The sequence below is a fragment of the Centrocercus urophasianus genome, unplaced genomic scaffold, assembly GCF_019232065.1.
Source record: "Centrocercus urophasianus isolate 14NV4802_14NV808 unplaced genomic scaffold, USGS_Curo_1.0 seq_11, whole genome shotgun sequence".
Lineage (NCBI taxonomy): Eukaryota > Metazoa > Chordata > Aves > Galliformes > Phasianidae > Centrocercus > Centrocercus urophasianus.
Window position 1 is genome coordinate 89,156,596 of NW_024884253.1, and position 23,510 is coordinate 89,180,105.

The 23,510-nt window shown below is 37.9% G+C and overlaps 1 protein-coding gene across 1 annotated transcript in view; it reads right to left on the reverse strand.

Annotated features, from left to right (window-relative positions):
* The window catches only part of RECK (reversion inducing cysteine rich protein with kazal motifs), a 64,809-nt gene that overhangs the window by 26,855 nt on the left and 14,444 nt on the right, over window positions 1-23,510 (reverse strand). Inside the window, exons 3-7 of the mRNA XM_042809151.1 lie at window positions 23,015-23,089; window positions 19,552-19,588; window positions 11,252-11,337; window positions 7,668-7,715; window positions 6,628-6,669 (exon numbers count right to left, since the gene is read on the reverse strand). Of these exons, the coding sequence (XP_042665085.1) occupies window positions 6,628-6,669; window positions 7,668-7,715; window positions 11,252-11,337; window positions 19,552-19,588; window positions 23,015-23,089 (288 nt within the window). The remainder of the gene's footprint in view (window positions 1-6,627; window positions 6,670-7,667; window positions 7,716-11,251; window positions 11,338-19,551; window positions 19,589-23,014; window positions 23,090-23,510) is intronic.

The window sequence follows — 23,510 nt, forward strand, 5'->3', positions numbered from 1 at the left end:
CTCAGAGATTGTTTACAGTGCAGGACTTTGTTTTTCCAATTCAAATTCTCTTTCTGCTTTGTTCCCAGAGATCATTTGAGTCAATCTGATTTGGCATTATATCCTTATTTTCTCCCCTGAATCCCAGTCTGGGAAGTACTACAGAATAAGTAAAGTCAATATCAAAGTAACCAGTCCTCCCCTGTGGCTAACTCATAAAAACACAAATAACTGCAACTTCTGAATGCTGATGATTTCCTTTCAAGCAGCGTGCTCACGTTTGGTTGTGCTTAACAGGGAAAGGTAAATATAGAACATATTTCCTCCCACAAGAGCAGAACAAACAGGCAGTCTCACATTTACTGGACAGATTCAGCGCAGGCAAGTATACAACCTACAACTTCTGTACCCTCTTCCTTATCTACTCACCTTCAGAGACACCTTAACTCCTGATACTGAAACCTTAAGCCCTAATCTCTTATTTTGTTGGTATGTTACTCATTATTCACATTTATTTCACTAAAAAACACTGCAGAATTCTACAAACCTACTTTCCCCTTTTTAAACTATTTCCCTAATAAAAGCTTTGTATGTACCCAAGTAAAAAGGATTTTCTTCAATGTTCTTTACTTTCATAGCTATCTACATAGCTATCTTCTGTTGTTCACTTAAAAGCAAGAACTCTCAGTACACAGATTGGCTCTCTACACATGAACTAGCATTCCCAAGTAGACAGTTCTGATGAAAATCTGAAAAGCCACAAGAAACATTTACAGTACCAAATGATGGATGGTTGATGTTTTAACATAGATTTGAAAAGCCTCAAGTCTTAAAGTTTCACTTTGTATCATGTCATTGATGATTTGATTTTATTCAAATTTAAGTCACGAGTACCAACTCATCAGCTAATCTTTATGTTGTGTCAAACATAGTCCTATAATCCTGTTTTCTGCAGCATCATAAGGAAATAATCTTTTGGATAATTTATTCTTGGCTGGTGAAATAAGTTGACAGTCAAATGTAGGATTTTAAAGAAAATACTTCCAATACTGTAGTGAGCAGAGTGGCTTTCTTCTATTAACAGTTAGGAATTTATTTACTGGGTAAACCATGGTAGATAGAACACTGATACAATGTAAGAGAATAAAAAAAGCTAACTTTAAAATGTAAGTTAGATTTACCTATAAACTTTACTATTTATCATTTTATTGATCATGAATAAAAGCACAGATAAAGGAATTCATAAGCCTGCTCTACATAAAATAATACACAGAACCTCACTAAGTCAAATTCTAGAATCCTGTTTCAAATTTTAGATCCTTACTGACAAGAACACTGCAGAAGTTCTCTAAGAGTACGAACAACTTCACAGCAAAACTACTCATCCCAGCAGCAGGTTTTCATCTGATTCAGTTCAGAAACTATTTGCAAAGCAACTTCTGTCATCCATTCATATGTAACAGGGATGACAGACACAAGAACTAATGGAAGCAACATGCAGACAGAATAACCATCCTACATCTGTAAAGAACAGGTTTATACTGTTACATAAAGGAGCATGTCATTTATATTGCACCATACTTTCTGGCTCGGGACCTCTGGTGTATCACAGAACAATCAGAAATGATCTGCTGTTGCACACAACATCAGTCTGATCCAAAACTGACTAATTTCAGATGCTTCTGAGGATGGACTCCTACACACACAGCCGTATCAAGCACTGCAACATGGCGTACACAGCAGCGCAGTAGGAAGCAACACTGCCCTAGAATCACAGAATAGTTTGACTTGGAAGGGACCCTACAGATCATCTAGTTCCTACTCCCCTGCCATGGGCAGAGTTGCCATCCCCTTGATGATGCTGCTCAGGGATCCAACCCGGCTTTGAACTCCCCCAGGGATGGGGCATCCACAGCTTCTCTGGGCAGCCTGGACCAGCACCTCACCATCCTCTGAGTGAAAAAATTCCACATAACATCTTTTTATTTAAAGACATTTCCTCTTGTCCTATCACTATCTGTCCATGTAAAAAGTCAATCTCCCTGCTGTTCATACGCTCCCTTCAAGCACTGGAAGGCTGCAGTGAGGTCTCCCCAGAGCCTTCTCCAAGCTGAACAAGCCCATCTCCCTCAACCTTTCTTCATAGGAGAGGTGCTCCAGCCTTCTGATCACCTTTGTGGTATTCCTCTGGACCTGGCTCAACGTCTGCATGTTTTTCTAATGCTGGGGTCCCAGGCTTGCAAACAGCACTCCAGATGAGGCCTCAGGAGGGCAAAGTAAAGGGGAACAATTGCACTAAGACAGTAAAGGGTTCTGAAAAGCCTGAGGTCTGTTTCCCATGGTTATGTCTAAGTACTGATCATACTTTCAGACAGCATAAGCAATATTTAGAGTGATCAGAAACTCAGGTAAAATTTATCAAGTTGAATATTATATCCTCTTGTAACTATTTTATACATCTTCCCCCCAGTCCCTCCAAGACAGGCAGGATCTTCTAACCAGGTAATCAGTCTTCACTCTGTAATTCAAAACTGGAGTTCTGCAGATGGCTGAATCACTGTAATAACACTCATATTACTGTTAAAAGAGTCTTTCTTCCCTTTCCTATGTTGTTTTCAACTCTTCTTTGACTGCTCCTGATTGTATAGTCTCCTGTATGCCTTCACATCAGCTCTGACTCCAATAATCTTTTAATGACCTTATTTTTCTCAGTAGCCCTGAAGAATATTTTCCTCTTGTGCTAGGAATTTACAAAATCTTTTAGTAGAAGATTATGCTCCATCCCTAGAGACAGCCAGGGTCAGGCTGGATGGGGCTCTGAGCACCTGATGGAGCTGTGGGCATCCCTGCTCACTGCAGGGGGGTTGGACCAGAAGGCCTTTAAGGGTTCCTTCCAACTCAGATGATACTATGATTCTAGAAGGACCTGCCAGATGCCAGCTCCAGAATAAAGTAGGCAAAAAAGATTTTGCATGGCTAGCAGAGGGAGAGAGCATGTGGAAAAAAGGCAGCTTCAGCAGAGAACAGGAGGAACTTCAGCTGCACTGAGTTGTTAAAGCAACTCAACCTCATGAAACTGTAGCCTGTAATATCATTGTATTCTGTGGTAGCTAAGTATTCTGTGCTGACTTTGCTCTTTGTGTAGGTCTGGAAAACCATTCACTGTCTCAGAAAATAAATCTATACATCTTGGAAGCACAACTATACACACATGAGAAAATCTCAGAAAAAATAATGCCACCTATTTGTAAGTAAAGCTGATTACAGCTTTAAACAGTCATAGTCTGACTTCAGTTAGTAACCCTAACTTCATTACAGAACACAGAGCTAAGCCCTATCTATAGTATTAAGTAGCAGTCATATTTAAGTCTCATCAGCCCATTCAAAATTCTTCCTGAATCTGCCATCAAAATCTCTTGAAATAGTGAACTGTGAGAAAAGAGAGATACAACAAAAGAAAAGATAAAACAGATATATGTAAAGCAAAACAGCTCCCTCCCATGCACAAAAACCAGTATCAGCAGAAAAGGGTGTTTGCCTTGAAAGGAAAAACTAACTCACCAAGACCTGTGGAAATGAAGATTAAAAAAAATAAAAAAAATTTAAAAATTGAACTCCCTCTTTCAACTAATGAATAAAATATTAAGAAAACAAAGATGGCAATATCGAACTTCAAAGGACAAACGTATAATTACTTGCGCTACTTATTGATTAACCTCAGCTTTCAGACTCCTCCTTTAAAAAAACCCGTAACAACAAGCACTGCTCAAACTGGTCACTAATTGAGATTACAAGTAGGAGAAATGGAGAGCAGCAGACAGACACAGCTAAAACAAGTGCGTATGCATTAAGAAAACAGTCTCAAAGACCTTCTGTCATGATGAAAATTGAAAAAGGTAACTCAAGCTTGTCTAGCAGAAAAGATTTTCCAGTCTTCCTCAACAGAAGCTCCCTGAAGAAAGATTTCAGCCAGTACTGCAGGACCTAACTGGTTTCGCTCTTTTTGGAGCTCATCAGCTGCAGGTAACGGCTCAAAACCCAAAGCACAAGCACATCGACAGTGCAGAACAAACTGCTAAAGGGAAAGTCTGTCACATTGCAAGGCATGCTTTTGCATCTTTTTCTAAACAGTTTCTTCTTGTACCTTGAATGAAAAATGGCAGTGAAGCTGCTCATTTACACAAGAAAACAGAGGATTTTTTAAAAAATATTACTTCTCTTCCTGAAAATTACAGTTGTACACATATTCTATCAACCTGTGAATAAATTAGTTTAGTACTATTGTCTTGCGCATACTAACCATGTAAAAAAAAGCATTTTAAGTTCTGTTAACCTTTCCTCAACTTAATTTAATCTTAGAATTTAATCAACAGGTTTAAAGTCAGAAGGTAACATACTGAGGCTTAGTGGAGTGGAGTAGAAATTTCAGATTATGGTGCACAATTGTTTAGATTTTTAAAAAACTTTCAACAAGTAACAATCAAGGCCAAGGTTTTCCTGAATTGCGTTAAACGATCACAAAAGAAAGAAAGGAAAAAGAGAAAACCTTGCAGAGTAAGGTAGAACATGATCACTGGAATTTAAGTTTTGGCAAGAATTCTGAGTCTTGCATCGACTTTCTTTGAACTGTGAAGAACAGTAACAAGAAGCACCCCAAGATCACATTATTACTAACTACAGTGTGTAGTAGACAGAGGTCGAGTCTGCTGCAAATTCTTAAGTGATGTTCTGCTTCCAGAGGCCACACACAGCTGCATTCTTTAGGAGTTCATTAAAACCATTTTGTAATCTTTTCTATGTCCTTATCATCTTAAATATGGTAATAAACTCTTTACAACTTACTTCAACCATCATATATTACTTTGCTACTTTTTCAAGCATCATTCCATGTAGCCTTTTCAAAAAATGAATTTTCACACAAAACTTTTAAAAATAGGAAAAATTAGAAAACCCTACACACAACCCAAGCAGCCCACTTCCTTCTTCGTCCTTTGATTATCACCTACCTTCTTTTTAGATAAAGATGAACGAGATAGTAGAAAGCTGGTAGTAGTGAAAGATAAAAGATAAGAGGTGCACAGAGCTAAAGAGAAAAGAGGACAAAAATGAGTGTCTGAGAAGCAGAAGATGGGAAAAAGGAATTCCACAATAACATCTTTCAAAAGAAGCCAAATAATGCATACTCAAGTAACATTCAAAACTCTTCAGGGATACTATGCATTTTTCTTAAGTAAAATTTCTGCATGCAGTGCTTCTTGCACATAGAACACGCTTCATAGGGTATGCTTTAAAACTTTCAATGCACCAATCAAGAATTAACAGCTTATTATGCCACAAATCATTTCTAAAAAGTACAATCTCTGAATCACAAGAATCACAAACTTTACTAACAGTAACTGCAACCCAATAAAAGCATTTTCAGTTAATCTTATGAAAAGTTGGCACATCAGTGCTAAAGTGATTCACTTATTGCACAACTTTGGACTCCGCTTAGCAACTTCTCACTTTCTAACATCTTCCATTTGGAGATTATTTTTTTCTCCTGCTTTCACTGCTCTGATCCCCACGCCTTACTCTTGAAGACTTCTCTCATTCTCTGTGCTCACTAACAGTGGGAAGCTGAAGGTAAGCTAATGAAGTTGCTTTCCTACTCTCAAAATACTACTGAAAAGTACTACTCAAAGTTTGGTTTACTGGTGTAAGAACCTTATGCAAACTCTCCAAAATCCCTGTGTGAGTGTATGAGACTAACCAGTTGATAAGCTAGGAGAGTGTTCACAAGATAAACTTTTATATTGTTAATTCAGCTTGTTCTTATCTACATGTTGTCTTTATCATATTCAGCACCTCCGTGGCTAGTTCTCAATAAACTATTTCTCAAATTGGATCCTTACTTTTAGTGAGTCATGACTTCTTAAACAAAAAGGCAAACACAATACATAAAACATTGCATTTATGTGATTCAGAGGCTGCTTCTGATCTTGTCATCTAGTGTTTTAATTAGCCACTCACCTCCCAGTCATTCAGTTTTTCCCCAGTAACTCAACTGAATACAAAGTATGGTACTAGCCAAAGACATGGAAGCTACTCAGAAGACTACAATGAGCATGCAACATCCACCATGGAAACTACTAAAAATAAACAAACAGAAAGGAGGGAAAAAGGGAAGGCACGTTCCCTCCAGAAGCAGCTTCTCAAATCTCACACCTTAGACAAAACTGCCTTAAATTTTATGCATGCAATAGACCTCTTGAAAGCATAGCAAATACTACTTTTCATGACTATCCATAATGTCTAAGATACACAGGAAAATCTATTTTCATACCAAAAAATGTAATAAGTGAGCATCTACCATATCAGATAATTTTATTTGTATCCCTAACATAATATCTGTGCCTACCAATCCCAGTGCTCATTAAAAAAGTTCTTTTCTTCTTCATCAACCAGAAGACTTGATTTCTCCTTCTGTTATTTTGCTGTCTCTCCTAGTCTTTTAAAGTACTGCACAGATCAAAAGAGTTAAGGTTTTCTGTGCAATAACAGCAACATCCCACTTTCTAAAATTCCAGACAAAAACTGGAGAAAGAGACTAAAAAAATGTAAGTAAGATGACTATCACTATTTTGTAGGTGTTCTTTATTCTCTTACCTTTCCTCTCCCGTTCTCCTTCAACACATATTGGCCAACCTCCTACAGCAATGCAGAAATGCAGAAAAAAAGAAGGAAACAGACCAGCATAATAGAGGAGAAGCTTACAGATGTTGACAGTATAGCATATTATAGCATCAGAAAAGACAGAACTACTTAAAATGAAAAATAATCTTAAAGACAATAAACTATAGTAACTTCAATGGAGAGGAGTCTAGGAAAGTACTCTGTAGATTGATTATATAGAAAGACCAAAGGAAAATCAAACAAACAAGGAATTTAATGTTTTCTGGAAAATGAGAAACCTGCTATATTTCTTCCCAAATCAAAAAGAATTGTGTGACACCATTCAATACGGGCAGAACTTACACAGGACTGTCTAATTCAGGACAGCAGGCAGGATGAAAGGGGATGAAAGGGGATGAAAGGGTGGGAGAAGGAGAATTCTGTTTTTTAAATGAAGAAACATTGAAAGGGAAGAAGTCCTAGCAAACTAACATTTCTACAGAATCCTACAAAAAGAACACAAATCTTCATTTACACATTTCTGAAAACATTCTAATGATTAATTTTAAAAGTAGAACAGAATAACTAAGTGCTGGCATGCACACTTTCACTGATGTTAGCAAAAATTATTCATTTTGAATGAGGATAGGCTACATAAAGGCTTACTCTTTCCTGTATTTATTTCCTTAGTTTTTTAGTTGCTGTTAAGCTACATATGCCATTCTAGAAGTCAATACGTTGCTGACAATGAATGCTCACAATAAATGCCTACTTTTATCAGAACTCTTATGAAACAGTTTTACAATCCGAATCTCCATTTTGAAAGCTGTATCTTTTTCATTCAAATTAAGATATATGCAAGGGAAGCCCCTTTCTTACAGAAAGCAATTGTACTTTTACAGTAATTGCAGACAGCTAATTTGCAGTTGGATGGAAGTATCCAGACATACTACTATAAGATGATTGGACTTTCCCTCATTATTTATATAACAAATGACTTAATAAGATATATGTGCATATAAATACATACGTACCTCATATTCCTTTCTACAGACTTTTAAAATATCATTCTTTGAAGAAGCCTGAAAACAGAAAATGCCCCAATTTGAAGTAGAAAACAATAAAAACATGTTGCAAAATAAAAACGATTCTAACTTTGTTACCTAAGATAACCATGGATACAAGATCTACTTTAACATTCCATTTTAGGAACCTGAAGAATCCACTTAAAGCTTTAAGGAAAAAAAAAGTAGAAGCTACAACTTTGTCTCCATTACATTTGATTGAAACCCCAAAACACTTATTTCTGCATCAAGTTAGTCGATACTGGAAGCACAGACAAAGCAACTTAGTTTTCATCAGAGGTTTTCCAGACAGAGCAGAATACTGGAAAAACCAAGGAAATGGAAGAGCCTGTTCATCACTTTTCTTCATTTTGTATGTTCAATGTTGTTAATCTGTTTTATTCCTTTCTTCTCCCTCTAGAATATGAAATTCTACAATTACTATTGTGAAAGCAATTTGCAGAAAACCCCCTTTTGCAGTGTAGATAAGTTGTTTTTTTTTTTTTTTTTTTTTTTTGTAGATTAACTCTTGCTCCTTTTTCATGTCAGATATTAAATATTATGGTCGTTACTTACATTAGATATTTCTCCCTCCAGCAATTTAAAATAACCAAGGTAAGATATGACCTACAGTATCACCTTCAAAATGCCTGCAAAACCCCCTCAAGTTTTAAGAATCAATATTGACATCCAGTTATTCACCGTTATCCTTAATGGTGAATATCCTTAAAATCCCAAGTCATGTCTGTTTTAGTTTAAATGAAAATCATGTGAATCATTTCAACCAGAGTCAGTACGAGACACAGCCAAGATACATAGACAGCAGTCTTCAATCAAGCAACACAGCATTTGATAATGAGAACAAAGAGAAATGACACAGCAATCATAAGATTAAATTAAGTTTCACAGAACACAACCATAAATGAAAGATCTGGAAAAGAAACATTAGGATAAATCTGAAAACTGTGCTAAGATATGCATTTGGGTACAGACACATATTCTTTTCAGAAGAACAAAAACACTTTTTGAACTACAGTTACATTTGTCTACTGTTTCTCTTTTCCTCACTGTGCCATGAAACTTCACATACAATGGCCACCTCACATGCTGCCTTCCAGTCTGCCCTACTGCAGAGTAAAAAATTTCATTCAGAGATTGCAAAAAATAGAAAAGAAATAATCAAGAAATTATGTTTATCGTAATGAAAGAGAGCTCTGGAATCTCTGCAGATGTAGTAAATACTGCTATGAAACAACAAAATAGAGCACATCAGAAGCAATCACATACCTCCAGTTTGCAACGAAAAACTAAACTTGTTATCTCAATTTTCAAAGTTACATGATGCAACCACCCAGCACTCACACTGGAGCCTCTGTAGTGGTAAGGTGGCTGCTGAATCTTATAGTTACTAACAATTATATCTTCATTACATACGGCTTTAAAACACAGACAAAAAGGCACAGCACCACTCTCAGACATGTTTTCTGTTTTGATGTTGGAGAATTTTGGGACGCAAGTTTGCAGTGCTGCAGGTGCAGTTTAAGACAGATCAAATAAGGTTTTTTCACTAGGGTGACGGCAAGATCTTCCTCTCTGCTTCCCCTGCTCTCTGCCTCATGTTGCCAGAGGCCCATCTCATATGCTGTGTCAAAGAAGAGGTGAGGAAAAATCATTGCAGTATTAACAAAGAAACACCTCATGCTTGCAGTGGATAACTCCTTGTTAAAAGGCACTGAGGCTTCCCTCTGCTGCCTGACAGGGTGCCTGGAGTCATCTGCTGCTTCCTGGGAGCCAAGATCTCGGACACTGCCAAGAGAGTGCCACAGTTTGTGAACAGAACAGACTGCTATCCACTACTGCTCTTTCATGCTGCACAAATGACAATGGAATCCAAAACAGGGGCAGAATCAAAGAAAACGTGGCTTGCACCAGAAACAGTGTTGCCAGCAGGAGCAATCTAAATAGGACAAGCTCTCCAGACTCTCTGGGGACCAGAAGAAAGGTGAGTTCTCCAGCACGTACTGGAGTATTTTCAGGGAGGCCCTCCAATTCCCTGCCCGGGTGGGTTTCCATGACAGTGAACTGGGTACTACATGACATTACTTAAGGGCACTGCCTACCTGCACGTCGTGACTGAGATCTCATAGAGCAGGGCTGAGACAGTTTTGTTTGGAAACCATTATCCATGGGGAGCTGTATGCTACCAGCGCAATACCTGGGGTCGGTTCCACTCTTGGCTCTATGACTTCCTGACCCTTACAGAACTAAATAAAATATATTTGTTTGATGATTCTTCTCCTTCTTTTTTTTTTTTTTTTTAATAGTGATACCAGTACTTAATTACATGACTGAATTTTATTCTTTTAACTCAGGTAACTGAGTAAAAAGCCATGAGAAGTGATAACTCCTTAAAACAATTTGGTGAAACCACCACTTAGCAATTTGTCACTGCAAGAACTATTGTCTAGAACTGCCTCCCTGTCTTGATTTGACACTAAAAAAAGTAAAAATGCCAAAAAAAACCCAAGTAACTACCTAACAGCTGCAGGCTAGCATGTCATAGCAGTAAACATTTTAATGCAGAAGATCAAGACACTTGACATACACCGAAATTCAGCTTCTTACTGAATCCCAATGCAATTCTGGCACAAAACTGTTACGATTAATAATTAATTGTACTTTTCCTAAGTGTTGGCAATCTTAATGATCGTGCTCAGGTCAAAACGTACTGGTAGGCATTAAACATTAATTTGTTACCACCTACACCAACAAAGGGAAAGATGTTAATTGTTACCTATTTCCTTCCTCTAATAATTTCTAGATTATATGTAAAAAATAACAAAGCCTTCAAATTTATAAATATTAGGTCTCAGTATGAGAAAAAACATGGTTTACGTCATGGATCTAAACACTTTCTGATCCATCTGATTACAATGAATTGAATCAAAATCAAATGATTGCTTTCCACCACCTTTCCAGTGCTAAGAGATGGCCATGAATACCGAGTATGTCAGACAACAAATAACAGGTCTTGTAAACTAGAAACCTCTCCTGGAGTGTAGCTGCATACTTTCTTACACATGTACATGCAACACAATACTCATGAGAACAGCAAATTCTCTCTGTGGAAATGCTAACAAGAAAGGTCTTCAAACTTCAGGGTCATGAAGTCTTGGCAAGCACCCAGAAGCTCAGTCTTCCAGAGTGGCTGAAAACACACACACACAAAAACTCCACAAAACCACCACCACCCACAACAAAAAGAAAGAAAGAAACTGCATTTTAACTAGGTTTTCATCTCATCAGAATTTAAATGTTACTTTTTTTTGTTGAAAACTCTAGGAATGTAAATTCCCTGTTTTAATTCTTGAAATTTGGTTGGTGACATTTTATTACCCTAGCATATATTCTAATTTGTAAGAAATCTGTGCGATAGTTTAAGTTTCATATTAAAAATTCATTAAGCCTGTAAATCACAAACAGTAACACGAGTGAATTCAATGCTGAGTCATTTGACATTAATAATGGACCAAAAAATAGCAAGAAAGTCTTACCTGTTTACATGCTTGCCGACATTCCACAGCAATAGCTAGCTCACAGCAACCTAAACCAACCCAACCATCAGACTTCTTCAGAACTCCTTTAAAAATAAAATTACAGTACAAATTACAGTAGCGAGAGAACCTGTGCTATTTTTCCTTTCCTCACCGTAAGTAGGTTACTTTCCAAGTATGACAGTCCTGTTTTTGCTCAAGAAGTCTGCCTATAGATTATATTTTAGTTAGAATTTATTAAGTGATTCCAAACTAACTTTAAGCAAGAAAAGAAAAGCAAATCCATGTACTTAATAAATTTAGAATTTGTCAAATAGGTAAGTTCTACACACTGACTTTACAGGTCTTTTATCCAAACCATTTTATGTATTTACTGGAAATAGCAGCATGTTCTTATGTAATGTGAAGTATAAGCCAACAGAAACCAAAAGAAAAAAAATGTTAGAAAAGAAGCAAAACTGCATGTTCTGATACATCCTCTTACTGGCTTCAACAGCACTACACTCTTCTATAATTCTCCACTTCTTAACACAGAATAGCATTCTTACTTTTTCTTCAAGCTTTGTCTGCAGTTTCTCTACCTTAATAACGTACTTTAATATTCACAAATGCCTTCAACATTTTCCGTCTTCTATCTTTTTCTATTTAATTTGCTACTCTCATTTTCTACACTTTTCGTGGGATTACACAGTAAAGAGAATTCTGCAATAAGTAAATTTATAAAGTAAAATCAAAATCTTCAGCTAAACGAACATTTTCCAGAATTTTTTTTTTCATGCAAATTACAACATCAACACTTGGCATAAGCATGGTAGCAGAACTGTGTATCTGAGTGGAAAGGAACAGGAGGCAAAGGTGAAGAATAGCCTGACTGCAGTCAGCTTGAAGAGGCACTACATCTGTCTGTGCCAGCCCGTGTCGATGCACAGCAGACCAGTGCCTTGATCATCATTTTGAAGACTGATTTCTCTTTACCTCTGCTCAGTGTTTTAGCTCAACTGTCCAATTCAGCTGAGCTGAAAGCAGAAGCAAAGGCCACAAATAACAGCAGAATCAGGTCACCCTACTCTCCCACAAATGGGGTGAAGATTTGACTTTTCAGAGACTGAGAATCATTCTGATATGTGTTGAGGAGATTACTGTTGTGGTACACATCAACAGTTTGGAAACAGCATTCAGAAATTCTGAGTTGATGCATTGTTTTAAACTAATCCCAAAAGCAACTGCGTGTCTACACTTAAGTAATGCAAATACATTTAACAACACATCTGTTAATTACTCTCTACATTCCACTTCAGGCATATAAATAACTAGACTGGACTAGATGATCTTAGTGGTCTTTTCCAACCTTAATGACTCTATGATAACATAGCAGCTAGTTGTTTCAGCTCTTTTTTATGTGGAGCTATCATACACAGATTCCTTTTGATCAGAACAATAATTCAGGAGGATTTATACTCCAAGGTTCTTTTAAGGTAAAATAAATAGATAAATAAATAAAATCTAAAAAAAATTAAATATCATGTGCGGTATAAAAACAAGTTTTCCAGAAAAAAACTTGCAGTAACCACCCCCATGCTGGAGAAGTATGATAAATTAATCTGTACAGCTTTAGTGGCAATGTCACCACTGAATAAATCAACCAGTGAATAATCACAGCTGAGAAACAAAACAAACCAAAAGACAGAAATAAAAGACCCCACAAGCATTCCTATCTTGTGCAAGACAGAGCCTGTGTGTTTTAGAAACACGTTTCAATGAACTCTGCTAGAAGAATGAAGCAAACTTGCATGCCAAATTAGGAATGCTGGTAAGCTTCAGCCATGGTTACATTTTCTTGGGAAGTGGCCCTCTACTCATGATATTTCAGCCTATCAAACAAGCTTGTGAAAAAGAAGCTATGGTACATGTCCATAACATACTGCATTGCAATTTTAAAATAGCAACTTTAGCATTTAAACATTAATTTCGTAATCAAGATAATTGAAGTACAAGCATTTCTTAACAAAAAATGCACCTTCAGTGCACAATTAATTGACTTAAGATCATGTTTCTTAAGGGTGTCCAACATTCTGGCTACGTTCAGTGAAATGCAATTGCCTTGGGCTGTGTATATGTAGGTCACTCCAAAAGTAATTTCTCCTATTTATTTTCATGGAGACTACAACAGCTAAAACAAGCACAATAATTCTGTTTGATAGAGCATATCCTCAACTGCAAAACACTGTTTTTCAACACAGTCGCCACCATCAGCTGTGCATGTTTTCCAAGAGGCTGTATGCCATGCCCATAAAAGTCTGCACCAATGGAGCTGACCCACTGTTACTGATGCCACTGCTGAAATGCACCACAACCGCCTCACTGTGCTCACATCCACTCTCTGATCTCCAAAAATGTTCACTAAACACTGATGAAGTCAACGGATGCCATTTTTTTTCTGCACGGAGGAATTCTGTTCCACGCCTGTGCATCATACACACTTTCAAGTCAGATGTCACTTTGCAGACTGACTCTCGCTGCTATCTGTCGCACGGCAACAGCACGTGATTGAACACTGGCAGGAAGGTTCAACCTCCAGTGAAATACCATGGACGTACGCCTCTGAGAAACACCATGGGCCAAAATAATAAAACAGGAGGCATTACTTTTAGAGCTGCCCTCATATAAATATAAGTAACATTTTAGTTACTAATATCTTTATTAAAACATTTTTAAAAAGCAGCAAAACCATGGAACAAGTAAGATAGCTGACCCTGTTTTTGCGAAACCAAAGCACCAGGCCAGTTTGATGGAAGGGCCTGCAGTTCTTCAGGCATTCTCAAGGTGCTCATCTGAGTTTTTTGAAGAAATTTTATTCTTTTTGCACTTCATCCTTGACAACAGTTGTTCATAAATGTGTATACTGCCAAAAAGCGATTACGCGAATAAGGCATGATTGGGAAGCAAGGGATACTTTTCTCTGCTAAGAGAATTCTTAGTAAAGTCTAGTAAAAAGACATGATCAAATTTTTCAGCTGAATATCCGACTGCAACTCTGTACATTCCATTTGAAAACTCACAGGTCATGTATTTATGTTGACTAAAAATGGAGTTGCAAGCAAACTGATAATTTTTTCTTTTTTTGCAATCTTGAAACTCCATTCTCAAATTCTTTTATGAAAATGGAAAGCAAGGCTGCATATTTTTCACTATTCCCAGGACTGCATTTAGCCAGTGTATCAAAATCCATACAACTACATGCTGTACAAAGCATGCTCTTGTCAAAGATCTCCTTTCAAAGAAGTTTCCAGGAGCCACACTACGTTACTGAGATGAATAAAAAGACAAACATTTTTCTTCCTTATTAAAAATGTTCTATTATAGCATCCACAAGAGCATTCAAGTCAGAATCAAAGATAGAATATTGCTCAAATGTGAAGACTTAGAATATGATTTTTGATGTATGTATTTTATGATGAAAGCAACCGTGTACACATTGAAAATTTAAAAGAAACTTGATCACAGTGGTTCACAGGAAACAAAAGGGAAGAATAAAAAGGAAGATGAAAAAAGGAGAAACCAAAAAACAACGAGGCTCATCATAGCTTTCATGCGGAATAACAAAGATCAAGTCAGCATTTTGCTGTCTCTGGAGAAGTCTTCTACAGTCTGCTTACAGAAAATGAGAAAGTTTAAAATCAGAGCATAGTTACCATCTAGAATTATAGGTTGCTGACCCACCCCCATTGCCCTCCCACTTGCAAATAGTTCCTTCAATAGTTTAATGCATGCAGAATAAGAAAGAAATTTCCTATTGAAATGCCAAGTAATTCACATACTGTAGGCCTATTATTTTTCATAAACAAACATCAACAGACTCACAGTTTTTAAAAAATCCTCTATTAAAACACTAATTAGTATTCACCTTCAGAAAACATATTTTTCTTAAACTTCTTTTCTTAAACTTCTGCTTCTAAACATTTTGAAACTGTTTTGATTCTAACATTCTAAACTGTTTTGAAGCTAATAATACTGCATTGGCAAGGACAATAACATACAACATAGTTTTGTTTTTTGAGGATGAGCCATAAAAGAAAGTGAATAGAACATGGTTGTGGTTTAATCCGGCAGGTGGCTGAGCACCACACAGTTGCTCCCTTCTCTCCTTCCTAGTGGGATGGGGGAAAGAATCAAAAAAACAAACAAACAAACAAAAAAAACCCCACAGAACTCCTGGGTTGAGATAAAACTGTTTACTAAGATAGAGAAAAGGAAAAGGATAATAGTTATTACTATGCATATAGTATTCATATACATCTGAATGCATATAAGAAGTGAGACACAAGAATTGCTCACCATCCCCTGACCGAAGCCCAGTTAGCCCCCTAGGCAGTGGAAGAAAGGAAAATGAAATCCCACCCTCTTCAAAATTCCTTTTGTATGATGTCATATGGTATGGAATATCCCTCTGGCTAGCTTCAGACAGCTATCCTAGTTCTCTTCCCCCCCAGCTCCTGCTTTGCACAAACTATAAACATCAGTGTGTTACTGACACTGTTTTTCTCCTAGAACTAAAACGTAAGCATTATAACAGAAACTCTGAAGAAAAAATGCATCCCAGCTGAAACTAAGACAATGTCCACTCCTTATACCATACCACTTACACCATGACCACAGTTTGTACACATCCTAACTAATTACCATGACCTATCTTCCTTTTTGATATGTATGCACTCACATATTATTGCAGTCTATGGGCCATTCATGTGCAATGGTTCTCGGTACTCACTCCATTCATAACTTCAAGTTCCATCTGTCAAAACTGTCCTTCAGTGCAGGAGGGCTGATTCATAGTTTTGGGTTACTGCATGCAGAAGTTAGTTCTGGTTCCATTTGAGGTCATTCTTTTTTAATCGGGATAGCTCTCACTGTGCTACTCTTACCCGGGCATATAATAACCATAATGATGATGACATACAGTAATACACAGCCATTTAGCATCATACAATTTACATTATTGGCTGTTCTCTCCCAAAATCAAATCACCTTGAGGTACACAACAGACATCCCTATCCTTCTGCGTTACCCGCTAAGAGCACCCAGGTCCTTGAGCAAAAGCAGTCCCATGATTAGGATATAAATAGGATTGCCTTTGCCCAAGGCAAGAATAAACCTATATGTTTATGAGATATGTTTCCAGCCATGTGACAGCTGCTTCCACCAATTGTAAGCATCCAGCATTTCCCATGGTGAGTTTGTGGGAGTGTGATATAATCCACATCCCAAGCTTCTCCATATCTGTATCTCAACCACTGTCCCCCACAGAAAGAGGTTTTATCCATTTAGTTCGGTTAACTACAGCACGTTTCACATTCATGGATAATCTGTGCAATAGCATCCTTCGATCTCAAGCCCATCTATACATTGCATCTCTTCCCTGATAACCTGCAGTATCATAGGCCCACTGACAAAAATACCTCACCCTTATGTTGCCAGTCCATATCTACCTCGCCCACTTCAATCCCAGCAGCTCAATCCACCTACTGGTTGTTTTGATATTCTTCAGTTGCATGGCTCTTTGGTACGTGGTTGCCTACGTGACCTACCTATACAACTATGTTCTCTACCAGGGCAGCAGCATCTTTCCTCAGGGCAGCAGCCCATATGCATTTGCCTCTGTGCTGACAGTTGTTCTGCTTTCATTGCTATAGGGAATTTGCCACCTCTCAGGAGTCCATGCAGAGGTAGAGCACTGGCCACTTATCTCCTTCAGCAATGCCTAAAGCCAGCTGGATGGCATCCACTTTTGTAAATTGGTTCAATTCATTTTTTCCTTCAGAAGCTTCTGCAACTGGTCATGTAGGACACTATACAACAGCCTTCCACTTCCAAAGCTTTTCCACAATGCAACAGAACCCATCACTGAACAGGGCGTATTTCTTCTCATTTTCTGGCAGTTTACTGTGTAGTGGAGCCTCTTCAGCACGTCACCTCCTTTTCTGACAATACTCCAAATTCTTTGCCTTTGAGCCAGTCTATAATCAATTCTAAAATGCTGGGATGACTGGGATTCTCAATCCAAGCCCTCTGTGTGATTCATCTACTCCATGTAGCATCAGCTGCATAATGTGTGGAGGGGAATGTCCAGCCCAGCACAGGCAGTGGGGGTGCCAAAAGGAGTTGTGCTTCAGTGCTGACCATTCCCAAAGCTGTTTGGACAACTTCATATGCTGCCAACATCTCTTTTTCAGTTGCAGTATAACAGGCCTCAGATCCTCTTTATCCTTGACTCCAAAACCCTAGGAGTAAACCCTGAGTCTGCCAGAGGCTCCAAGTGTGACCATTCTCCCTGTCTGCAATGTACAGCACCTTTTTTATACCTTGTGCTGTGTAGCCCAAGGACTACTGCATGAGGTATCTCAAGTTTAATTTGTTCAAAGGCTTGGTGTTCCTCAGGACCCTCTGTTAAAGCGGTTTTCTTCTGTGTCACTTGATGGTCAGGGTTTATAATCAGACTGTAATCCAGCATATGCATTCTCCAGAAGCCCACAACACCTCAGAAAGATTCTGTTTTCTTTTTGTAAGCTGGTGGAGACATAGCAGTTATTTTATTGATCACATCCACTGTAATTTGACAACATCCATCTTGCCATGTTATTCCTAGGAACTAAATCGATCTCCTGTGAAGGTCCCTTGATCTTACTTTGCTTTATGCAAAACTAGCTTTTAGAAGGATTTGAACTATTTTCTTCCCATTCTCAAAAAAGCTGCCCAACATGAGGACATCATCAATGTAGAGATCAACTATCTGATCTATCAACACTCCTTCCCATTTTCTATCATCTGTAAACATGCTGAGAGTGCATGCTGTATCATCATTAATGAAAATGTTTAACAGGACTAGAACTAGTACTGACCCCTCCGTTACTGGCCTCCAGATAGACTTTGTACCACTGATAATAAACCTTTGAGCCAGTTTTCTATCCATCTTCACTCCACTTATCTAATCCATGCTTTACCAGTTAGTCTACGAAGATGTTATAAAAAAAGAGAACAGGGTACATCACTACTAAGGAGCTTCTCCCCATAAATCCTACCATATAGAAGCTGAAGAGGCCTCACATCAGTCCAGACAGACCAGAAAGACAATTAGCAAGTGGTTCATAAAAAAAAACCACAACAAAACGTTTTTTTTTTCTTGCTTACACAAACCTAAATTTCAAACTAAAATGTACACTGCTTACATAGAATAAAACCATTACTACTCATTTGTGTGTAGCTCTTAAGCTACAATGATGTTTAGGCATTATAATACCACAGACTCACAGAATATCCTGCATTGGAAAGGATCCACAAGGATTGTGTCCAACTCATTGCTCCACACAAGACAACCCATAATTCAAACTGTATTTCTGAGAACATTTTCTACATCCTTCTTTAACTCTGGCAGGCTTAGGACTGTGATCACTGCCCTGGGGATCTTGTTCCAATGTGCTCAGCCACCCCTCGGTGAAGAACTTTTCCTTGACCCACTCTGACCCTCCCCTCATGCATCTTCCATGCCATTCCCTTGGGCTCTGTCACTGTCACCAGAGAAGAGATCGGTGCCTGCCCCTCTTCTTCCCTTGTGACTGAGACACAGGTAGTCACGAGGTCTCCCCCTGTCTCTTTTTCTCTGGACTGAACAAACTGAGTGACTTCAGCTGCTCCTCAAATGCCCTGCCATCTAGATGCTTCATCATCTTCATAATGGTCCTCTGCATGCTCTCTAATAGTTCTGTGTTCTCCTTATCTTGTGTCCCCCAGATTACTGACAGTACTCAAGGTGAGGTCACACCAGTAGCAACCAAAAAGTTAAAAGTTTTTAGGTGAGAGAAAACTACTACAGCTCCTTAAGAAACTACATATTTCACCACTTTCACTTATAGTAAAGCAGCAAATCTCTCTGCATGTGGCTTAGGTTTGCCTCTGAAACAGTGGCAGAAATCTGTATAGATCTAAAACTGAAGGTATATTCAAACTAAAAATAATTGAAAGCCTTTAAAGGAAAGGAATTCTCTGATATTTCCTGGATGGGTCACAGAAAATCACAAAAACTTATTCAATATTTTCTAACTAGGAAAAGAAAAGAAGCGTTTTAAGAAGATGCTCAGGTAACCCAGTGTAGACTAAAAGAAACTAGAATCAAAGCATAGTTTGTAACAGAAGCCTAATGAAACTTAAACCATCATGAAACCTACAGATGCAAGTAGCAGTCAGAACACTGAAATGCACATTTAGGGAAAAGCATCACAACAGAATAATAAACTAGTATTTCTTACCTGGCAAAGAAGAATTTATACAACCCCAAACTTCTCCCTGAAAATTAAAATGTAAAAAAGCAATAAACAATCTACAGAATAAAAGTGTTTTTAACATACACAAAACAGTATTTTCAGTCATTTTGCTTTGTATTCTGAAAGAGTTATTCCAGTGGAACATTTGTCCACACTGCCTTCTAAGGAGAAGTTACATGAGCTGTGCACCACTCACTTGCTTTGAAAAGAAGGTTGTCATCTCCAGAGAATCTAATCAACAGCAGCATATTTGTAGGAGAACATACTGTTATTATCTCACCTATGCTAGACAGTCAGCTTTTCCCACCAGTATTTAGAGAACACAATAGTCACTGTTTTAAAAGAGAAAAGTTTATCTAGGACCAAGACCTGCTGAGAAGCTTGTTACCCTAGCGCTCCTTTCCACTACGTTTTTTTCTTTTTTTTTTTTTCCTCTAAACAACAACAAAACCAAACCATACTAAAAAAAACCAACAACAAATAATCAAAGAGGTGTTTTAGGTACCCCAGATACAGGCAGCTTCATGGAAAGACAGATGTATGGAAGAGAGTTGTAAAAGTGAAGCTTACTAACAGGAAAGGTTAAAATACAGATCTGTTGGGTTTCCCCACAACTCAAGGGAAAAAAAAAAGATACAGATTTCTTTGTCCTCGTCTCCCTCGTTACTGGTGTTAGGAAGACTACTGGCTGAAATGATCATGGGGAATTTTTTACTGTAGGGCTTGTATAAGAGAACTCTCAGGTAAGATGCCATCTTACCACAGGTAGTCAGTACAGAAAGGATTCAACCTAAGGTAAGAATTTAAGTACTCAGCACTGGTGAGGCTGCACCTCAAGTACTGTGTTCAGTTTTGGGCCTCTCACTACAAGAAAGACAGGGAGGCCCTGGAGCGTGTCCAGAGAAGGGCAATGAAGATGGTGAAGTGCCTGGAGCACAGGTCTTACAAGGAACAGCTGAGGGAACTGGGATTGTTTAGTCTGGAGAAGAGGAGGCTCAAGGGAAACCTTATCACTCTCTACAGAAAGGAGGTTGTAGCAAGATGGGCGTAGGCTTCTTCTCCCAGGTAACAGTGATAGAATGAGAGGCAATGGTCTTACGTTGTGCTAGGGGAGGTTCAGGTCAGATATTAGGAAAACTTCCCTGGAAGAGTGCTCAAGCATTGGAACAGGCTGTCCAGGGACGTGGTGGAGTCACTGTCCCTGGAAGTTACCAAGAAAAGACAAGATGTGGCACTGAGGGACATCATTTAGTGGGCCTGGTGTTGACAGGCTGACAGTTGGACTAGATGATCCTAGAGGTCTTTTTCAACTTTAATGATTCTACAGTAATTTCCACTGTCAGAAGGAAGTACATTACAGTGGGTGTGCTGTATTAAAATGCTGAAGAGATAAAAGGTATGGAATTTTCCATATACTATATGTATGATGGCTAATGTCCAACAACTGAAATCTTACCTTACTTAGACAATATCATTTTATTTCATTCTAATTAAAAATGACACAAATACACTCTTCAAAGGTTACGATACACACTCAATAAAATTTACAAATGTCCTGGGATAACAAGGTTTAGGCAGTAGAGGAAGGATTCAATCTAAGGTAAGAACTCAAGTATTCAGCACTGCTGAGGCTGCACCTCAAATACTATGTTCAGTTCTGGGCATGTATTTTAGTGCAATCTAACTGAATTCAAACTTTTTTGAACAAGCACTGGGAAAAGCCTAATAGGTGAAATCAGAGGAAAATTCTGCAGCATTTGAAGGCAAATTAAAAGTCTTAAAGGGGCTTTAAATGACATAATGTTAAATATTCCTGAGGAGAAAAGTTCAATTCAATCACACAAGCAACCTGTACTGTCACGTCATGACTTTGTCATCACAGGAATACTGTCCAAAGTTACAGTCAATCTGTATCTAATGTTCAAAAAACATCTCCTCTGTCTGTGGAGTTTCCCACATCAGAGAAGAGGAAAGTCAGCTCAAAAGAAAAACATTAGAGCTGCTGCTTCCTAGTTCTGCTCCTTTGGTTCAACTGATCTCCCTTATTTCATGAAAGAATAGTAGCATCTCATTTTGGTAATTAATGTATCACTTAATATCAGGCAAAGTTCTTATATCACATGATAGAGTAGAGATAACAATGGCTGTAATCAGTATGCCAGAAAATGGACCAACTGATTACCTTTACAACCTATTTACTCTTCTGTGGAGTGTCACTAGAACACCTGCCCAACAAAGCAGAGCGGTATCTGAACACAGCAAAAACGGCACTAAGATGAACTGTCAACTGCTTTATAAATAGAAGTCTTTTAAAATATTACTAGTGTGGCAACATTAATTTAAGCACACACTGGATAGCAAAGCTACCAGTTATAAAGACGGCAATTGGGAGTTTAAAAAAAAAAACACTGCATCAGTCACTTTCCCCTTTCCTAATCTCTGTGGTACTGTCTTCTAAAAATCTACTGCCTACAGATAAATCACATTCCTCCCATCGGGGCACAAATAATGACGAGAAATAGTACCAAAGCAAATGCTACGTACCACTTTGATATGTTTTCCTACCATGATTTTACTCATGCCATCAGATGTCTACAGTTTCCCAAGGTTTTAGAGCTGGGGATCCACAGAAACCAAACCTTGAGAAACATATTTTTGAGGCACAGGAAGAAGGGATCTATAAGCAAACACATTATGGGAAGGAGCCTGCAAAATGATAGACTCAGATTTACCACTCCTACTGGATGAAAACAGGATCGATACCATTTAGAACAAAAATTACAAGAAAGAAATCAAACCTTTTTAAAAACAAACAAATTGAGATATTTTAAGTTGTTCTAGAGTCTTCTCTCTTGGCAATGACAATGCTAACACTCACCTCTTCATCCATAATATCATTTCCTCCATAGAGATAGGGAACACACACACATACACACACACACTTAAAATACTGCAGAACTTTTAGGAAACCATGATCCAACAAAAGCACTTTTTCAGGTTGTCAGAAATGCCTACAGGCCATTCAGAGCAGCTATATGGATGTCCATGCCTTTGTATAACCAAGACCTGACAGCTTTGCCCCATACAAACTGGATCATGCGTTCTTGCTTGTAAATCACTGCTATTAATTTCTAAACGACAATCACACAGTGCAAATTTTCATAATATCAGATAGTTTTTCATTCCATTTCATAGGTTACATGAACACCAAGTAACACAACAGGCAAGTTTTAAAAAGGAATCCTACTCCTGAGGATCAAATCTCAATTTAAGTACCTTTCTAGCCTTCAAAACAAAGAAAACTCTTGAAAACATAAACCAGCTCAAAACTCAGAAAGAAAATTACTCTGCAAGCTAATTTGAAATTTTGCTTTTGTAAGCAAAACTTTGTTAACATAAGATTAGTGGTTTTTGTTGTTGTTTTAAATTAAAATCTAGCAAGCCTTACCATTGATTCTGGACAATATTCAGGTGCCCGTTGCAGTAAATGTTTTAAACGGGAATCACTCTTAGAAGACAAAATCTGTAAGAAGCAAAACACACAGAAAATGTAACCACACACTGAATATCAATTGATGTCTTCCTCTTTTAGTTTCACTACTGCCCATCTTTTGAAAACTTCTGCTAACAGTCACCATGTAAAGAATGCACATTTAAGATTTTCTTTTATATATTTATAGTCCCCCAGATACTTTTATGAAGGAGGGATTTTTACTTTTAGAATTTTCTCCTAAAACTCTTACATCCGGAAGTTTCTACAGAATAGGCAGTGTGAAAAACATGAAGAAATTCTACTTAACATATCATACAACTCTGTTCACTTAACTGATCTTCTTGCATGACCTCAGGCAACTAACTCCTTCCAGAAGGAAAAAAGAAAAAGCAACTGTTATGGAATAAATGTGAACAAAAGGTAAAGATACTGTCAAAATAAACAAAGGGAA